Source organism: Lutjanus erythropterus, chromosome 7 (genome assembly GCF_056507025.1).
Source record: "Lutjanus erythropterus isolate fLutEry1 chromosome 7, fLutEry1.hap2, whole genome shotgun sequence".
NCBI lineage: Eukaryota > Metazoa > Chordata > Actinopteri > Lutjaniformes > Lutjanidae > Lutjanus > Lutjanus erythropterus.
In genome coordinates this window covers 5011097-5031145 of record NC_139323.1, presented here as the reverse complement: position 1 = coordinate 5031145, position 20049 = coordinate 5011097, and the positions used below count along the sequence as shown (strand labels likewise).

The window sequence follows — 20049 nt, the reverse complement described above, 5'->3', positions numbered from 1 at the left end:
AGGAGGGTATGAAGGTGTGAAAAATGGGTACCACCCAAGCCTACTGCACTTTTCCAACAGTTTCTAAGGACGACTTCCCAGATGGTTCTGTGTAACTGTGCTCTGAACCGAAATCCAATGTAAAAATCCCATTAGGTTTTTGTGGAGGGAACCAGAGTGATACTAACTTCAGGGGTTTGCCTACAAAAACTCACACTCTCTCTCCAGCAGTTTTTGGCAATTATGTAGACTAAACAACAAAACTATTAATGGTAAAAAAAAATAAATAAACAGAATAATTAATGATATAATCATGAGTTGCAGCTCCACAACTTCTGGTATGTCTCTTAGATGTAGAATCCTTGTTTTTCGGTTCTGACACGAGTCCTGTCCATACAGTGTGGCTGTCTGCTTTAGCAGTGCCTGGTCCTGCACCCGAACTCAGCAGTCCTGCAAATGTTCACAATGCATTGATAGAAATATGAAAGCAATGCTGCCTTCCAGGCACTCCCTCCAAAATAAATATTTCTGCTAATGGTCGCCTGGAATTTAAAATCACTCAGCACAGTGTATTATCTCTCTGTTATTGGACCATATCACTGTGAATTCTTTGGGAAGTCTTAGCCTGTGCCTCACAGCTTAAATATGTTGCACGATGCTTGTAAGTAATGATGAATGTGTTACTTCATAAGCCGGACGACTCAGCTGTGAGCAGATCTGATGAAGCAACATGCGGAACACGTAGTTCGCTCCCTTCTCGGTCTTTTAAATAGTGTTAATCCTGGTATCCTGGAGTGCAGGGGAACTTTGATTTTTTTGGTTTTCTGTGGTTTAGCCTGCACCAGCTGACACCCAGGAGAGCAGCACAACGGCATGCTCAGGGTATCTTCAGTTAAATAATGAATGTGCGTTCCTTCATAAGTCAGACTATTTAGCTGCGAGGCTTTGCTCTTATTACCTCAGTGCCACAGTAGAAACAACAGGCTTTTCCTTGGTATTAGAGCTTTAATAAGGCACACGTATGAAGCATTTCTGTCACGCTCAACTGTTGCCAAACTGGGCCTACGAGGAATAAAAACTGGGAGGCTGGTTCTTTTTTGGTTGCTTTACAAAGTTGCTTCTTTCCCTCTACTAACTCCTGAGAAACATATCTGGCTCTTTAGCTGCTATATGTGGCACACTGACACAGTGTCTGTAGGTTTGGATCCCGGTTCTTCTTGTGCTTGGATGGGTAATTGCTTAAAGGCGCTTGTGTGAAATATGGCTCAAGGCTGTTGAATGTTTATTAGTCACGGTCCCAAAGGACATTTAAAGCAGGGCTAGTCGAGGTTATACGACCATTGACAGCTCACCTCTCACTCTTCTTAACTGAACACAAGGGGCCAGAAGTGATCAACAACTGCTTAGGCGCTGCTTAGGTTGAATGAGGACGTCATGTTAATGTTGTTGGAACTTTGCAAATCTTCGCTGGTTGCATCTGGCCGTTGTAGTGGCATTGCAGTTGGTGCTTCACCATCGGTTGCCTGGCGATGTCACTCTACTGAGTGATCTCTTCTGCTATAGTTTTCTTTACGACCGCTCTGCCGGATAGGACTTGCAATTGGATCTCTTGTAAAGACACACACACACACACACACACACACACACACACACACACACACACACAATTACTACTATCCACTACATAATGTTTACAGTAATAGCTCCATGAAGAGCGACTGTGTGTGAGTGACCTAGCCTGTGTGTGTGTTTTCACATATCATATTGCTGCTGTCCACACAGATTAAGTCTAAGTGCACCTAATGTCTCTAAAATGAAGGCGACATGTGCCCCAGTTTGCATATGGCAGCAGCATACAGCTGCCAAAGCAGTAGTTAGATGTCATTAAGCACAGAGGAAGACGGCGCCCACAGCTTCTGCTGGATGTGTCCGCTGCACACGCTGCCAACAAAGTGTTTAAATGCAGAAGTGATAGCCTGCCCGCTTCTCTCACTGTGAGGAAGAGTAAGAGGATAGACGTGTTTTCCTCTCCAGCTCCTAAGTGCAGCCCTGTCTTCAGGGATGCCGGGAGACAAGTGAGCGATTGGGTTTCCTCCCGAGAGAATCACGCCATCCCAACCTAACCGAGTGTCTGCTCGGTCTGAGAGGAAATGGCAGCGGGTAGTTGACTTTGGCTGTTCCATGCTGATGCTGCAGATTCACAGTGATGAAGCAGGGAACCTAAAGCTGATTTCAAACAGTGAATGGTTACTGTCACCTGGCACGATGGCAGAGCTGCTGCTGAGGCAGGTGGGTGGAGAAAGAGGGTGTGTCCCACTTTCATAGGCACACACAACTATCTACTGTTGCTGCATTTATGGTGCATTTCATTTGAACTGGAAAGTCAGAATTTCAGAGTTCCCATTTGTAAGTTTCAACTGGAACAGATTTCTGACTGACAGTTAGAGGAACCTCACCAGCCCTGACCTCAAAATCCAAGATGGCTGTTCTGCACATCAACAGTTGTGAAATCTGTAGTAATCAGTGGTGGACTTAGGCTTTCTGAGGGCCATGGTGGGGCATCAGTATACGGAAACTGATGTGCTTGATTACCGGAAGGACATTCTAGAGGGCAGATTATCACATTGACTTGGACGTCGGGCACCTCTAAAAGGTACTTTATCTTGTTTTGTCCACTTAAACGGCACCCTAGAGTGCACTTTCTCACGTTTTGTCCACTAGAATGGCATCCAAGAGCACTCTCTCATGTTTTGTTCACTGAATGGGCAGCCTAGAGGAGATTTGCTCATGTTTTGTCCTCTGCAACAGCACCCAAGAGTCACTTTATCATGTTGTCTTGGACATTTGGCCACCATAAAGGACACTTGATTACATTTTGTCCACTGAAACAGCACCCTAGAGACACTTTATCATGTTGTCTTGGACACTGGGCCACTCTAGAGGGCACTTCATTACATTTTACCCACAGAAACAGCACCCTAGATGGCACTTTATCATGTTGTCTTGCACATGTGCTCTTGCACACTGGGCCACTTTAGAGGACACTTCATCATGCTTTATTTATCATAGGGGCATCCAGGGACACCTGGATGAGGCACCAGCCTGTCATGTTACCATGGCAATCGGAGGAACCACACCAAGTGCCCTCCTCATCATTGTACATATCACTTTTTGTCATTACATATTATGTCTTGACTTGTAATGATATCATGGTGAGCTCCCTGTGACACCAGAGAACATAAATGCACAAAGCTCAGTTAAATACAGCATGACCTGCTACCAGTTACCTGAGTCAGACATTTTTTATACATTCATTTATTCCATCGAATAAATTCAAGTCACAGTCACAGACAATTCACACACATTGCACACACACAACGCAAGCTGTTTACCTCATTTAAAAACCCCAAATATACAGAGTTTTGAAAGATGTGTAACCTCAGTGGGCCTTTTACACGCCATGCATTTGACTTGTCACAGCAGGGAGAGCACAGGTGGAACTAATAACATTAACGATGGCTCTGTTCAATTAACTGTCCCAGGAAGCCTCCCGCACAATGCCGGAGCTGTGGGACTGCAGCTCTCACCGATGTATTTAATTACACCTGTGCTTTTCCTGCTTTGTCAAACTGTCTGCTGTGGAAAAAGGCTATACCTGCCAAGTACTGGCTGACTCCATTGATCAGTATTTTATGGTCATTTTTAAACACATTAATGTACTATCTCAGCATGATGTCAGATTGAGTACGTAGTGTGTTCCAGCTGCACAGAATGTGAGAGACATATGTATGTATGAGTCACATATGATATAGTTGCATATAATGTACCTCTGAGTAATGAGTAGTGTATGTATAATACAGTTCAGTACTCTTCAATTAACAACATTTTAATTTAACTTTAAAACAATTATGATTAGAAGAGCACATTTTTATACCTACGCTGTCAGCAGGTATTGTTAGGTTTAGATTTTGAAGGCTCTGAATACATTTTTAGTGAGGGTATTTTCTGACACAGAGGAAGTTTAGAAATAAAAAAAAAAAGTAAAACAAACCAACACATTTCATACAATACATACAGTATATGTATATCATTAAAGAAAAAAAAATTGACAAAAATTGTACTTACTGTCGGTCTTATAATAGATTTTTAAGGGTTTTTTTTGTTTTGTTTTTCTTCACATGATGCACTTGAGTATACTTAACAGTCTGGTGGTAATGACATTCTTAACTGTTCATGTAGTCGGTAGCATGCAGTATATACTAGGGGTATAAGAAAATGTGATACATGCAAAGATTCCAGGCAGTGGCTAATTATGAACTGTGTTAAAACCTCTGACTGCTAGGTGATAGTGCTGTTGCGTATCTTCCCTGTTCAGACTTTTTAAACTCAAATATTATAAATATGGTGGCCTGTTGTTTATATATTAATAGTTTTCTTAAAATTAGATAAAAACATAGCAATATATCATCTTGTTTACAGTTTTGTAGTATATCGCAATATATTGAATCGTAACCCCTGTATCGTGATACGCATTGTATCACCAGATTATTACCAATATACAACCCAAGTACATACTGATGGGTACTATGTTAGTATGTGATTTATTGTCTGTGGTGATTCTGTCTGTTTGACCAGCTTGAGACAGGTCCTATTACAGATCTGCTTAAAGTGCAGTGAAGTGCTGCACAGTAACCAAGCCAGACAGAATGTAACGTCCATGAATCCCCCTGACTGATGAGTTGAAAAGTTTGAGGTGCTGTAGTGGAATGGATGTGCTGTGATTTGTAAGATGGGAGAGTGCACATGAAAGTCTCCACAGTGCTGTCGACAGACAATAGTAATGGTACTGTGTGGAGAAGTGCTGTTAATCCAGGCAGACTGTTCGTCTCTTCACTGTCTCCCTGTCACAGCACACCTAATGACATGTCAAACATTTTGGAAATTGTCCCCAAACTTTGTCTGAACTCTCTCTGAGAGACTTCCCGTAATTGTTCAACTTTCAGACTGAATGTTGAAAGTGTGTCTTCAGGCACACTACGTGGAAACATTAAAAGCTTTCATGAATTGTGTGTGTGTTATGTTTTCTTTGGAATTTGTTCTGCAAGTAAAGTTTTTAGCTGTCGAGTAGATTTAACCTGCAGTGTGCTGAGAGGCAGGTAAACTGGATGAATGGGTTGGTTCAAGTTATCAGCGCGCGCATCTGTGTTGATGGGATTCATGTTTGGGATTTTATTTAAGCGAGGAGAAACATCAGGGGAAAGTCCAGCCTGAACACTGCTTGCTCTGTAATTTGCTTGTGTGCTGAGGCGAGAGGGAGGGGTTCTTACTGCACTGATCTCTGGATTCACAGCGTTCCATCTCAACACATATTGGGCCTTGATGTGCAATCAGTGAAGTTGTGACTTGTATTCCAGGTGCATGCATCTCAGCAACCACATGGAATCAATGGAAACCACAAGAAACATGTTGGGGATAATCCACAACAATATACTAACACTACAAGCAGGGTTGCCCGTGGAGTGTTTTATTCTGATAACAGCAGGGTTGGTGAGAATAAATCTTTTTGTGTGATTAAGTCACACTTTGGGTCAATTCTTACGGGGTCCCCAGGGCCTAGCATTGTAAGACGCTTACTATGTAACCACAATGTCCCCAGTTCAATTTGGGCTAGGGAATTTTGTTGCATGTCATTCCCCATGTTGTCTGTCTACCTCTACTCTTAAAGGGATAGTTCACCCAACAATGATAATTCAGTCATATTCACCCTCATCCCGGTTGAGGGTTATTTTGTTAGTCTACAAAACACTGCTGGAGTTTCACAGGAAAACAATGATGCAAAATCTCCCAAACAATGGAAGTGAATTGTGACCAGTTTTCAAAGGAAAAAACAAACATAAAATGCCTCCATACTGCTTGTTTGGTGTAATCCAAGTCTCCTAAAGCCTTGATATGCCACTATCACACCACACACACCATCACACCACACACACCCCCAGTTTAGACAGTGTGCACGTGAACATGGCTCCAAATAACGTCTCTCACGTCAGCTTGGCATGTCGGGGCTTTAGGATACTTGAGTTACACCAAACAATTTAAAGTTGTAATCCTACTAATAATGCCCATTTTTACTAAATATATCTGTAATCTGATTGTGTCTTTTTTAATCTGTAATTGTACTGGAATATAGTCGCCTTTTTTGTATCTACATTGTGTATTCCTGTTACTTGCAATCTGTTACTCCCGAGGTGTTTTACCTTGTAAACAGGCAACTGTTCATGATTTCACACCTCAGATGGCATTGCTCTGCAGGTGAGCTGGACTTAACTGTAACTGTGCAGAGGCACTAAATGATAGGTTTCTCATAAGGTGTGTTGAGGAAAACACATCAGTATTAATGTTTGAGTATTTATATAAAGAAAGATCTATAGTTTACACGAGCACTTGACAGACCAAAATACCAGAGTCAATCTGTCGACCTCACCAGACGCTCAGTGCAGCAGTGGGAAAGCATTAACGAACACACACACAGAACCTCTATCATTAACATCAGCGCTCTTGTCTTGTTTGCAGGTGTCACTCCATGATTGCGTGAGGTCGTAGCCAATCAGCAGCAGCGTCAGGACCAGAGGAGAGCTTACCAGCAGTCAGAGCATGGACCTGAGATTCAGGCGGCTGTGGCCTCTCACCAGGGGAGCTCTTCATCTCCTGCTGCTGGCCAGACTGGTGCTGCCTTCTCACACAGAGAGTGAGTACTAATATTATCCACACAGCTCAAAGCACTGCCCACATGCTAAAGCTTTTACAGCTTTACAGGTAAGATCCATTAGCTGCCACTGAGTCTGCAGAGACGGCTTTTAAAAGGGACTCTGTTATGTGACTGAAATACAGGACTGCTGTTAAGGTTTTCCATTGAAATGCTTCACTTCAATACATTTTTTATACATCAGTTTTCAGATTAATTACTGTTTACTGATTCAAAGAACATTACTGGTAAAAAGGCTAACCTTAACCTTCTTTTACATTGATGATTCAAAAATGTATTTGGAGGATTTATAAAAAGTTAATAGGTAAATGTCTTAAAGTATGCAGAGCATTCTCTTTGGATTGTATAAGACCTGCACTTGGTGTTAATCAGAGTAGCTCCACAGGAGTCCCACTCAGAGACAAAAGGTCCTCATCACACTGTTGTTTGACTGCATTGTCAACCAATCTTCCTATTGTACTGTTACACAATGCATAAGACTTTTCCCAGTTACAGCTTCTTTTACCTTACTTTCTTTTAACTGGGGACACCTTGCATGCTTGTGCAGCACAACAAGACGTTTGGCCTCATGCATGAATCATTCATACGAACAGATTTGATCTTAAATTGTATGCCTGCAAAATTTAAGAACTTTTGTGGCAGCCATCAATACTTTAACATTTCCCGTTTGTTCTTCAGTAAGAACAAATTTTACAGGTGCCCCAGACCACATGTAAGCCAGCTGACTCTAACTAATTTTTTGATGTGAAATATTAATAATTATGAAGAAAACATAATTTTCTTTGTGAAAACACAGAAGAAAAATTTTGCACAACTATTCTTCAAAACTTGTGTGCTCTTCTGGACCCTAAACTTAGATCATAGACAAAACGTAATCTGTGAGTACTCACTGCTGTCGCTTTCCTGGCCTTCCAAGGACAGTTTGGTGATAGATCTGACATATCCCAGGCCACTGTTTAACCAGTATTCAGGCTGGATTACTCTGCAGATACTATGGATGCGCGTGTGTGTGAGTAAGAACATATTCACACTGGCGCAGCAGTTGTGCTCCTGCAGCTGACGATGTGTTTCCACAGTGACAATGAGCTTAGCTTGTGGCTATCAAAGAACCAATACTTATTTACACAGTCTTTGAGCACCAAAATCCTCCCAAATGTCCGACTTGGCCTTCAGTGTTGTATTGTCCACAGTTTGATATTCTCCACTGACTATTTTTGGCTTCATGTCATCAGTTTTAGCTATCGACTAGCCTTCATCGCTGTCAGGTCAAACAGTGACATTCCTTTGTTTGAGAGGATGTGGGGTCAAGGGTTGTGTCGCAGACTTTCATAATAAAATCCTGGTAGCTGATTAGACAAATTAGTGTCTTAACAAATATAAATGTTAAAAATACTGCAGTTATTTTCATTTCTGATTTGTACAGGGAAAAAATATTATTGTATTGTATGAGTTGTTCTCACCTGCTGTTCACCTGCAGTTAGTTCACTTTTATCCACGTCCACACCCATGAATTTATATAAATATATTTTTACTCATTAGACAGTGTTTTTGCGGGTCACCTGCTAAGTATCTGCAGATACCTGACGCGATGCTGGAGGTGATGGCAGGATGTCTGCTCTATCTTAGCTAAAAAAAAGAAATGATTTTTTTTTTAATGGTTGGATTCAATTAAGAATTAATAAACTCAAGATTTGGTATGATATGATTTATGTAGAGAAAATAAACAAACGAGTGTGCTGGTGCTATTATGTTCATCTTTATTTCACTAAAATTCAGCTTGAATCCTTTTTTTTTATCAGTTGGTTCCTTGTCATTGTTAATGACTGATAAAATAATGTGGGCTGGAGGGGGTGTGAAGTTTTTTAGCTTCTGAAGCCCCCTTCATGAGCTAAAAAAAAAGTTCATGCCTGCCAGAAAAGACTGGGAACCACAGCTTTATGTTATTCCACACAGTCTATTTGCTTCACCCCAGTAATGTGAAAAACAACATGCAGCTCTCATTAATAGCAGTGACTCAGTGAGGGGGGTCATGGCTGGGTTTGGAGACTAAAAAATGATCTGCATACATTGACCAGACCCTGGTTAATGCAATGATGGTTCTTTGGTTCCCCCATGAGAAGCCCATTGAACCAAGCCAGCTATGTATAATGAGCACAACATTAAATTTGGGGAGGGCAAAGCGGGTAGAGGTGAAAGGTTGAGCAGGAACATTAAGAAAATAGAATTTCATATTAGTTAATTTACAAAGGGAAATCAGTTTGACATTATATGCAGCTGACAGGAGTTAGTTAAAGTCTGGCCCAGGGAAGACAAAAATCTGAAAGGAAATAGAATCTGCAGAAAGCTATGTTGCTGTTTTTTTTTTATCACATTTTTCACAACCATGACAGCTTTTACACGTACAGATAAAGAGAACATGGCACATCAGTTCATCCAGCATTTGACTTGTGAGTTGTCGGATGATTTGTATATTTATATATTATATATTTTATCATCCCATCAGAAACAATGAGTCATTTATAAAAGGACTAAAAGACTAAAGCCACTCTCACTTTTGTTGTGGACAACCTAGAACAAGGTCTTCTTGGAGGGTCTGTCAGAGGGTGTGAACTGTTATCCCCATTTGAACATTTATTGCCTCTCAAACCCTCCCTGTGATGGTATACTTTTTGCCCCACTTTCAAGTGTGGCTGTTCAGAACAGCCTTAAAATTCACTTGTCTTGAAAAGACACGCTGTGCAAAATAATTCTTTGAAGGACACTGAGACCATCATCCCTCTATGTTTAATTGAAGCATGTCTTGTGCAGCTTGATCTCACTGTGTCGCGTCATTTCTGGGTGCACCCCTCTGGGGTTATGTTTTGATGTGCCGTAGAAATCAGATACGCAGTATAAAGAGTAAGAAAGTCCCCTGTATGGATGAGGTGGTGTAGATGGATGGATCTAACAAACACTCTTGTCTGATGAAAGGCTTGGGTCTGAAACGTCACATGTGGTGATGTACTATTAAAAATGCTATAAGGAGCAGTTTCTGGTGTGCGGACTCAACTTTATATTTTTGTATATTCTGTCCAGCACCCAGTACTTTTGGATGTGTGTTCTGGTTTTTGATTTTTGTAGCTCAAACAAACACTCTGACTTAGACTTTAACCCAGGAGATCGAGGCCAGTCTACTGCCTGAAACCAAAAGTAACTATGAATTTCATGTAAGTATTATGCACGCAACTTATGTTATGTACATGAATTTGCATAAGTAATGTGCTTATTTAAACCCAAACCAGTTCTTTTTCTTAAACCTAATCAAAAAGTTTTGTTTCCTAAATCTAACCAAATAGTTTTTGTGGTTTTATTTGGGAAGTCTACCTGGATGGTACACATTTATTAATGCTAACTTGGGTGCAGAGACCTGTACTTGTAAGGGCTAAAATACACTGCCAATTGGATGCCTAACATGGACAGCTGCTGTGTCCTTTAGATCTGTACATCACAAATACAGGGAGTCGAGCCTTGCAGACCCTTACGCACTTGCAGATGAAGAAAATATAATATAGTTGACCCAAGAGGGATACCTACAGTGTCAACATTTGAAGAGTTGGGACGCTGATCTACAGCCATTTTTGATGAGACAGGAGTTAGAACTTGTTGGCCTTTTCATAGCAAGGACTCCTTTCTTGCGGACACAAATTTGCCCCACTACAGAGCTGCAGAACTGGCTGCTCAAGGACATATGTAACTCCCTGCTTGCTCATTTCTTATTAGAGTGATCCCAGAAGTCTCCATATGTTAGTGGACATAGAGGGTAATCAAACAGCAAGAAAATACAAAGAAGTGGGGTGTTTTCTAGTGTGTAGCATCCTACACAGTAAGGTTGTGAGGCAGCTGGATTCATGAGATCGTGTGAGAATTGATCTTGCCAGATTGTGTCTGCACCAAAAGTGGTAGACATAATAGACAGATGGTTCATCCAATTACCTGACAAGTGTTTTTTGAAAGTGCCTGCCCTCTTCCAAAGTTTTTAAAGGATGACTTCCCGGATGGTTCTGTGCAACAAACCATCTAGTGTGTCAGGTTACAGTAAGGTCTAATTTTAGGTGAAACATCCAATGAAACGTGACAATAACCTGATCATTGTAAGACAAGAAGCGGAGCAGGATGTATGTAGCTGCTATTTGCTGATACAGGATTTAATCTGACTGTGTATGACCTGCATGTCCTCGAGTGTGGGAACCCAACTCTCAAATGTACCGTTATCTCATGGAACAAGGAGTGAAATATACCATAGATCTATAAAGAAGAGCTAAATGTTGTAGGACGATACCATTACACCAACATACTGCAAGCTTCCACTTGCAGTATGTTGCCTTGTGGGTATCTGTCCTTTAATAAAGCACATTTCAACATCTGTTATTCATTTAAATCACTGCATTATGCAATCTTTTATAGTGGATTACTCATATTTCTGTCAATAGCAAAATATTATTCTTTCACAAGTCTGTCTTTTCGTGTCTGTGTTTTTGTGTGGGTTGTGTGTTGTAGTAAAAACAAACAGCAGGTGCGCTTGCAGCTCTTACAGCAGTGATTTGAGAACACAAGACTGATGCATGTTGGGAGCCGTTCAGTATGTAGGCCAAGCAGGGGCGGGACAATGCCTCCAAGACTCAGAGGTGGAGGAGGAGGTCCTGGGAGGGCAATGTTTCTGATCAACAGGTTCATTATCAGGCCTAGCTGCTTTACGGCTGCAATGAACACATTGTGTAATTTCCCTTTATAATTTAGGAGATAGAAATTCATCAGGGGGACTGTGTCAGCAGTTACCTTCCAGTGTGAGCTCTCTGCACTCTGGAGGAAATGAGAATCATTAATTTCTCATTCAGAGTCGAGAATTTCTCAGATTCTTATAGAAACCTTATTAAACCTTTTGAACTTGATTGACACAGCTTGTGTCAAAAATTGCACCCCTTCTTCTTCTTTCTCCCCCCTTCTTTTTTTCCTACCATAGCTCATTCAAATTAAAACACAAAAGCAACAGATTCAGATACAATGACATTAGTTTTTCCAGTGTTCACTGAGGATCAAAGTCCATAAATCTACCTAGAAATTGTATAAGAAAGACATTCCTTACAGCTTAAGATCATGCGTCATAATCATAAAATGTAGAAGTTTTGTTAAGTATCAGTAGTAATCCAGTGGTGGTTCTCTGTACATTCATTAGCAAACAGAAATTACTAGCAGCTAAAGCAGCATGATCTATGTCCATGGTAAAGAAATATGTTTGATCAAATTATATTCTTGACCTAGGAAGTACTCTAAGGGTTTTTGTAGGCAACTAGACTTGCTAAGGTTCTTGAAGAGACTACTTCAGTTCTAAGCGACTAGTGGGGAATTCCAGCTATTTAACCTCTGTGGGGTTCTTACCTGGCACTCCCCGCTAGTTAGTTAGAACCGAAGAAGCCACTTCGATGAGAGGCGAACATTTTCACGAACCTGAGCAAGTCCAGTTGCCTACAACAACCTTGACAAAATAATCTTACCTTGTGGTCCATCTTTCACATCTGTTTCTGACAGTACTAAGGCTCAGAGTGTCCCATCAATATGGTAATATCCTTGGAACCAGAGGTGGGACCAAGAAATTGTTTTTTTATGTCTCAAGTCCTGAGTCCCACATCAAGACAGGCAAGTCCAGAGTCAAATCCGATCACACTTCGATGCTCTTGAACAGATGTAAAGCCATTTTTACAAAAGACCAACTTCTTTGTGGAACTGTAAATGTTTAATGAAGTTGGACCATGTGTTTCCACATGTTTTGCATAGTGCGGTTTGTTTATTGTCCACCACTTTGTGCTTTTAGCATACAAATGAAATGTCTAAAGTCATCAAATTTGTGACCCGAGTCTGACTTTAGGCTACGTCATGTGACACAAGTCCACACCTCTGACAGAGACTCCATAGCTCATATGAGCAAATGACTAAACAATGTCAAATTCTGTAAAACATTTTTGCCAAAATTTGACATGTCATAGTGTCACTGATATACAAATATTTGGAGCAACCCAAGCCTAAAGTAACAATATATAGCATGTCTATCTAACACATGACTCTTCTAATGAAGGAAGTGAAATACAAGAAAAAATACCCAGGATTCCAATGGTTGTAGCCTCTGTGACAGCAGCTTTGTGGTTATGGTGATGCAGTGTAGGACTCTGTTGTTGATGTCTGGTGGTTGATCAGCAGGCAGTTTCTTGTAGTGTTCCTTAATAGCTTCACCATAATGTATTTTCTACTGATGTTTCTGTCTGTGCACAGTTCATCATGTAGTGTAATGCAAGTAGTTGAAATTGAAACTTTGATCTGATGATTATTTGAGTGTATGTGTTCAGCAGTATAATTCAGTGTTAAGGGTATGGAAACACACTGCAGACTGGGGTCCCTGCTTACGGTGACAGGCGTGCTGACAGCTCTTTCATACGACTTGGGTGAAATTATTAGCTTTTAATTTGATGCAATGGATCTCCCTGCTGATGCAAATATGGCAATGTGAGATACTGCGAATGAGATGTATGAGAGGCAGTTGTGATTTTAATACAGTTAATCATGCAGCATCCATCAAACACCAGCGTGTCCTCCACATGTGCTGATGAAGATGGCCTCGTCAAGTGTAAAAACCATCAACAAAGTGATATTATGTCTGTGTGAGCTGGTTGCATGTCAAATGCCAGCTCTCTGCAGGGAGGCTGTTCTCTGTCGGAGGGAGAGCTTTGCAGCCGTCACCTCTCTGGAGCTCATTCTCACTTCATAATGTTGGAGAGAAGATATTAGATCACACATACCAAGAACAGCTCACACTCATTTCATAAAAGAAAAAAAAAAAAAAAAACCCTTCTCTGATATTCTACAAAAGGCAGAAAAACCTGCAGACTTTAAAATATAGCAATGTTTTTTTCAACTGTCCTTTCAAAATTAATTTAGTGGCTGATTAGAAGTAAATGGGCACACAGTTTTCAAAATTACCTGCACTAGCTTAGGTCATTACCGAACAATTAACTCAAAAGGCAAATTATTAAAAGAAAAAAATTTGGTGATTAAATTGTAAAAATTAATTGAGTAAAAGATTTTTAGGAAGAAGACTGAGCTGATAGCGAGTAAGGGGAGAAAGAGGGAAGACAGCACTTTCTTAGAAGTGGTAAACTTTTATGTATTTGAATAAGCAGAAGCAAAATTAATTATATCAAGATAAAGTGGCAGCTTCATAAAAATTACATTTAATATTAATGCTCATTTATTCTTGTATAGATAAAAAAATGTCCTTAACTTTTGCTTTTACAACTGTAACAACTACAATTACTGTACATTTGAAAAATGTCACACACACACTGTCTCAAAAATATGCAAATTTGGCATTTATATTCATATTTAATTTTTTAAACTTGCCAAAATTTGTCATAAAGAAACAGCTGTTATGTAGTTCAGGTGAAAGAAGCATACAGCACTGCCAGAGCAAGGCAGAACACGAACATCAAGGAGGCATCAACAGAGACTGGAGAGAGACCTCGACACCAGCAACACCAGAAATATGTGGCAGGTGATCTAGATTCTAGAACATCACAGGCTACAAATGCAGAAACACCCACATCTGAACGCTAAAAAATATGCTGAGAACCTTGTTTTGGTCTCATTTATGGGCACGTTGCTTCTGTCAGTGGGTGCAGACAGGGATTTCATGGTGCATTCACATGCACCTCTTAAACTCAAAATCTATATTTGAATGGCCAATAAATTTAATTAAAACAGGAAAGTTTATATTTTTTCTTATTTCCCTTTGCTGAAATACATAGGTCTACATCTGTTATTACTTTCTTGTTCTTTCAAGATTTTACATAAATAATTAGATGCTAAAATCATGACAGCATCCCATTTATTTCTAAATAAGATTTTTTTTAAAAAAAATAAGTTTTAAAAATTTGCCTAATACATTAAATTAACAATTTTCTTGTACATGAGATCCCCAAGTATCTCTGTGATAATTGTAAAGTTGTTTGACAGCAGCATTTTTAATAATGATATAACAATATCCCACTCAGGTCTACATAGGCACATATTAAACATCCGACTGTTATCTCAATATTCTTGTACAACAGGTCCCCAAATTCCTCTGTGATAGTTTTGAAGTTGTTTACTGCAGAACTTTTAATTATTTAATACTAAAGTCATATGCATACATTTTAGCCGGTAAAAACTTGTTCTTGCCTGGTGGATTTTTTCTTTTACCACTCCCCTTAGCCAGTCAAAAAAAAAGTTAATTTGGGACATTGGCTGCTGTACCACCAGACAACAGAGCAGCTTCTTTCCTCAGGCTGTGAGGCTCCATAACTCATCCTCCAAACACCACCATAAATAATTGTTTATTTTTCATGACTTAATTAATTTACATATTATTTGTTTTCAGTCGCATAAAATGACTACAACCAGTATAACCCTGTATTGTAGAATGATGATGAAGTAAGTTGGCAGAGATTGACTCCAGCAGCAGCAACATAATTTCTCTTTCACTTTGAGGCAGACTTCTCAATGAATGTACTAAAATAAATCATAATAATAGGTTATTGCACATGTTGATAGTTTGGATACATTGGACTGATTGCTGATTTGCCATCTTGTTCATTACTTGGTTTTATCACAACCTTACCTTATTTATTTATCTAGTTGGTCGTTCTTATGATTTTGCGAGGCTAAAACCTGGCTTTAGCTTTGAGCTAGAACCAAGGAGCAAAAAAAGAACATGTTGAAGAATATCAAAAAATGTCATCATTGGTCAGCCATTATAGGATTTGTGGAATTAGATTCAGTGGTGGCTATTCTGACTCGTGAGATCTAAATATTTCCAATAACTTCAGAGTGTTGTAAAGTCCTAAAGTTTTTTATGTTTGTTTTTATATAATAAAACATTCTACTTCTAAAGATATGAATCTGATATGAATCAATTAATGTTGTTTGAGGATGTTTTAAATTTTTTTTTAGGGTGATGACATCATAAAATATGATGACAGACATTCAAAGCTTCATTTGAAAACCTCAATAGACGCTTCAAACGTAAATATGACCAGACAAAAATGATATAATGACAGCCTAGTGTAAGTGGTCACAATGGCCATGTTCGTAGTCATAGAAATCCTGCAGTTCTAGTGTTATATCCCATAGTAAGCAAACTGTTTTCCTCTGGATACAGTCAGTAGTATTATTTCAGGCCCCAAAAATTTGTATTCAAGCACTCACAATACTCTCATCCAGCCAGGGCTCACATTATGGCTAGTATGCTCTAACCTTCCTTTTCCTCTACCCAGCTTGTCTTTGGATTTGCAACTCCCCAGGGTCACATACACATAATGATTTGCAAAATAGAATCAGTTTATTCCCTGTTTCTTTGCCTCCCTCCTCCCAGCTTTCATGCGGCGTGTGGGTACTGCTACCATACTTGTGTGGGAGGCAATTTTGCGGGTCATGAACAAGGAGCAGGAGAGAACAATGTATTATTTATAAGAACAAACACAAGTGGCAGCAGTGTCTCTGCTCTGCTCAGCGAACGGAAGTTAAGATTACTGAGTCTCTGCCGGGCTGACGGGCTGTTTGTGGGTATTAGATTATCGGGGAAAAAAGAAAGGTAAAATTGTCTGTTCAGAATGTTTAGTAAAGCTGTAGATGGACTTAAATGCATATCTCAATGATGCTATAAGTTCCACTCTGGTGTCTTTTCCCTCATAATATCCAGTGTCTGTGTATTTATGCTCAGTCAGTGGAGATTTCCATGAGAATCAAGCCAAGAGAGTGTACTGTAACAGAATATCGCACAAACAAAAGGCCGTGAAGAACGCCTCGAAGGAAAACTCCACCCATAGATACTCTCACATCGTTACATATCATCAATCACTCATGTAGAGTTAATTGCAGAAATTATTTTGTGATGACTTATTGAACTGTTGTCATTTACTATTATGCTGTTCATAGCTCCAGTCAGCCTGCTACTCTGGCTCAGCTGAATATATTGGATTTGCAGTGTCTGTGCTGGCAGACTGCTATTGACGAGAGCATGAATTGATTGGTCCGTGAGAATGTAAAGCTTCATTTTGATTAAGATGAACTGATCTTGGCAGAGCTTTGACGTATGGATTATCATGTCATGAGGTGGACTTGGAGAACGGTTTGCTTTTTCTCTTTTGAAGAATTGTGCTTTTGAGTTGAGACGTGACTTTAAACATGCATGTATCTACTTTGTTCCTTGTTAAAGGATTAAAAGTGTGTCAGAGGCTTATGACATTTGTTCTTGGGGTGCAAAATTACAATTCCTACTTTTCATTAAAAGCATGCAGGTTTTCAAAATGAAAAGCATTATTTGAGCATTATAACAGCACTTAGGCCCACGTAATGCTAATCTATAACCTGGGAGTTTTAGAGCTACAGTAAGTTACAGGTGTCTTATCCAGATGCAGGCCTCGACTAATCTGACACACAAGATGTTTGTTTGTTACACAGAACACCTGGGAAGTCATCCATGGAAACTGTTTGGAAAAGGGCAGGCACTTTCAAAAAACACTTGGCAGATAACTGAATGAACCATCTGTCTATGACATCTGTCACAGACTAACTTCAACCAATCAGATCGAACTTTTGTCGATGCCAGTTGGGAGAAGAGTGAAAACATCACTTCCATGGAGAAAAGCCTTCAGTGTTGTTCTTTGCTCGTCTTTCAGTGAGGATATACTCCCCAGTTCTGATATAACTGATACTATCACACTATCTACGCTAACATCTTCAGGAGCTGCCACTGTTTGTTCAAGACGAGTCGCTTCCATGGGCGCCTCTCGCTATCATCTCACATAAAACCAGCTGCCAGTAGTCCGACCTAGGATGCCAATTGTCTGCACCACTTTTGGTGCAAGATGGATTCTCATGTGGTCTTGTGATCTTTCGAATCAAGCTACCTGGCAGAGTAAGCTAACTGGGTGTTTTTTAAAAGTGCTTGCCCTTTTCCAGACAGTTTCTAAAGATGACTTCTCAGACGGTTCTGTGTCCATCTGGCACATCAGAGGTTAGTCTAGGCCTGGACCTGGCCAAGAAACCTATAACTTACTGCAGCTCTTTTAGCAATCAGTGACCAATTACCTGAAGAACAGATATCTCATGTTTTTTTTTTTTTAACTAAAGGTGTCACAAACAATTCAGCAACTCTGCACTGACCATGTCCCTGATGACTAATGCATTGCATAAAGACAAATGTGCAACCAATCTCCCAAGGCGTCTGTTCCTCTACAAATGATGCACCCTCTCCTTTAACACGTTCTGTCAGTTTAACTATCAAGTGAGCCCATTAGCTGTTAACTGAACTCTGCTATCATTTTTATGGCCTTAAATGGCATGCAGTCTTTCATGTTATATTGTTGAAAACAGAATGTTAGCATGAACCTTCAGCTTTATCACAAATAATCAGCTGTGACATCCTACTTAGTCAACCACATCGACTAGTTCCAAGTGATCTGGGTCAGAAGATAACACGGTTCACTGATAAATTGACTGGAAATATATTTAGACTCAGCTTAATTACCTTATGCTGTTTGGTGCTTTTGTATCCCAGAAACATACAACTAGGAAAATAAGCCAGGCAGAAAACCAAGCAAGTTTTGGGGTCTGCACGGATTTTGCAATACAGTCTCAGTCTGTTTATATTGATTAATTGATAAAATGAGACCTTGGGCTGGAAAAATAGGAGTGCACCAACTCACTCATTTCAGGTTTCATAATGACCCTGCCAATGTGCGGATTCTGGGAGCTTTTCTGGTGTGGACAAACCATTTGTCTTGTTCTCTAGTGGACGCCTGGCCAAACTGGGTAGCTGTTGGTTTAAATTATAAATAAGATTACATTAACTGCAGAGCTATTGAGAACCACCAACTTTTGGGTTTACCTAAGAACAAATACAGAAAGTATTCCCACTTTGCGAAAATTGCCTGGTGACAAAAACTAAGTCAAAGTCTAAAATCCAAAATGTCAAGGTGTTCCCCTGTCTACTTTAGTCCCACTGTATCTCTGAGCTGTGAAAGCACTGAGCGAGCTCTTCAGAGACGCTTCCTGTCTTCCCTCTGTGCAGCCATGTATCAGACTCCTGCCTGCTCTCTCTGTTACACCACGGAAGCAAGAAGTTAGCAGCGGCGCACGGCTGACAGTTTATCCTGACAGGCCCGTCAGAGAGCAGCACTGGGGAACTGGCAGGATTTTCTGTATTAGAGGGCAGGAGAGCTGTGCTGTGAAAGTCAATGAGCAAACCTCTGCTCTTCCTCCACCCTCCTGTAGACTGTGTTCACTTGATAGGCCATGAAAATATGCTATGACTATTTGCATAGGATTACTTTTATGGTTTATGGGAAGCAAGGATGTTGATACTGGACAATTCTGCAAAACTCCAGGTGTTCAGGTATGTTTTTAAATGTTCAATGCCAAACTCAACATTCTTGTCTCTCTCCAGTGTCTGCACGTCAGTTATGATATGGTTAGTTTTAGGGAAAGAAAGAAGGAAAGATCTGCACGCCCAAAAGCTCCCATTTAAGGTGTTTATTTCAGTATAAACATTCTCTGGGTATGTTAACACCAAAAAGTGGACTTTGATATTCAACTATTTCTTTGAATACACATCCCATAGTGTACCTCTTTGTCCCATAATGTCCTCCTGTGATGAAACTGATTACTGATTTCTGTAGTGTTTGGTGTTTATTGAATGTTCTGCCTTGCACATTTGGTGTTACATCCTAATGACTGAGTACTAATCCATTTGGGGTACATATATCTGCATTTTGCCAGAATTTGGGTGACAAGCTCAGTCATCCATGAGGAACTCGGAGTAGAGCTGCTGCTCCTTTGCATGGAAAGGAGCCAGTTGAGGTGGTTCGGGCATCGTAGTCATGGAAGAGAGGGTTTGCAGTACGGTGGCCTGAGGATTGCAAAGCTGCTTTTTGCATATGATGTGGTTTTAATGGCATCATCAGTCAGCTCTTGATCTACTGGTAAGTCTTTGTTCCTACTCTCACCTATGGTCACAAGGGGTGGGTCATGACTGAAAGAATGACATCATAGGAACAAGCAGCCGAAATGGGTTTTCTCAGGAAGGTGGCTGACATCTCTCTTATGGACAGGGTGAGAAGCTCAGTCATCTGTGAGGAATTCGGAGTAGAGCTGCTGCTTCTTTGCATAGAAAGGAGCCAGTTGAGTTGGTTCAGGCATCTCGTAAGGGTGCCACCTGGTCACCTCCCAAGGGAGGTGTTCCA

General features: G+C 40.3%; 1 protein-coding gene across 7 annotated transcripts in view; it reads left to right on the top strand.

Moving 5' to 3' along the window:
* ptprfa (protein tyrosine phosphatase receptor type Fa) overlaps nucleotides 1-20049 on the top strand; it is a 467935-nt gene that overhangs the window by 126306 nt on the left and 321580 nt on the right. For all 7 annotated transcript variants that reach the window (XM_084722446.1, XM_084722451.1, XM_084722450.1 and 4 more), the window contains exon 2: nucleotides 6550-6724. In XM_084722446.1, coding sequence (XP_084578572.1) covers nucleotides 6631-6724 — 94 coding nt within the window. In that variant the 5' untranslated portion in view covers nucleotides 6550-6630. The remainder of the gene's footprint in view (nucleotides 1-6549; nucleotides 6725-20049) is intronic.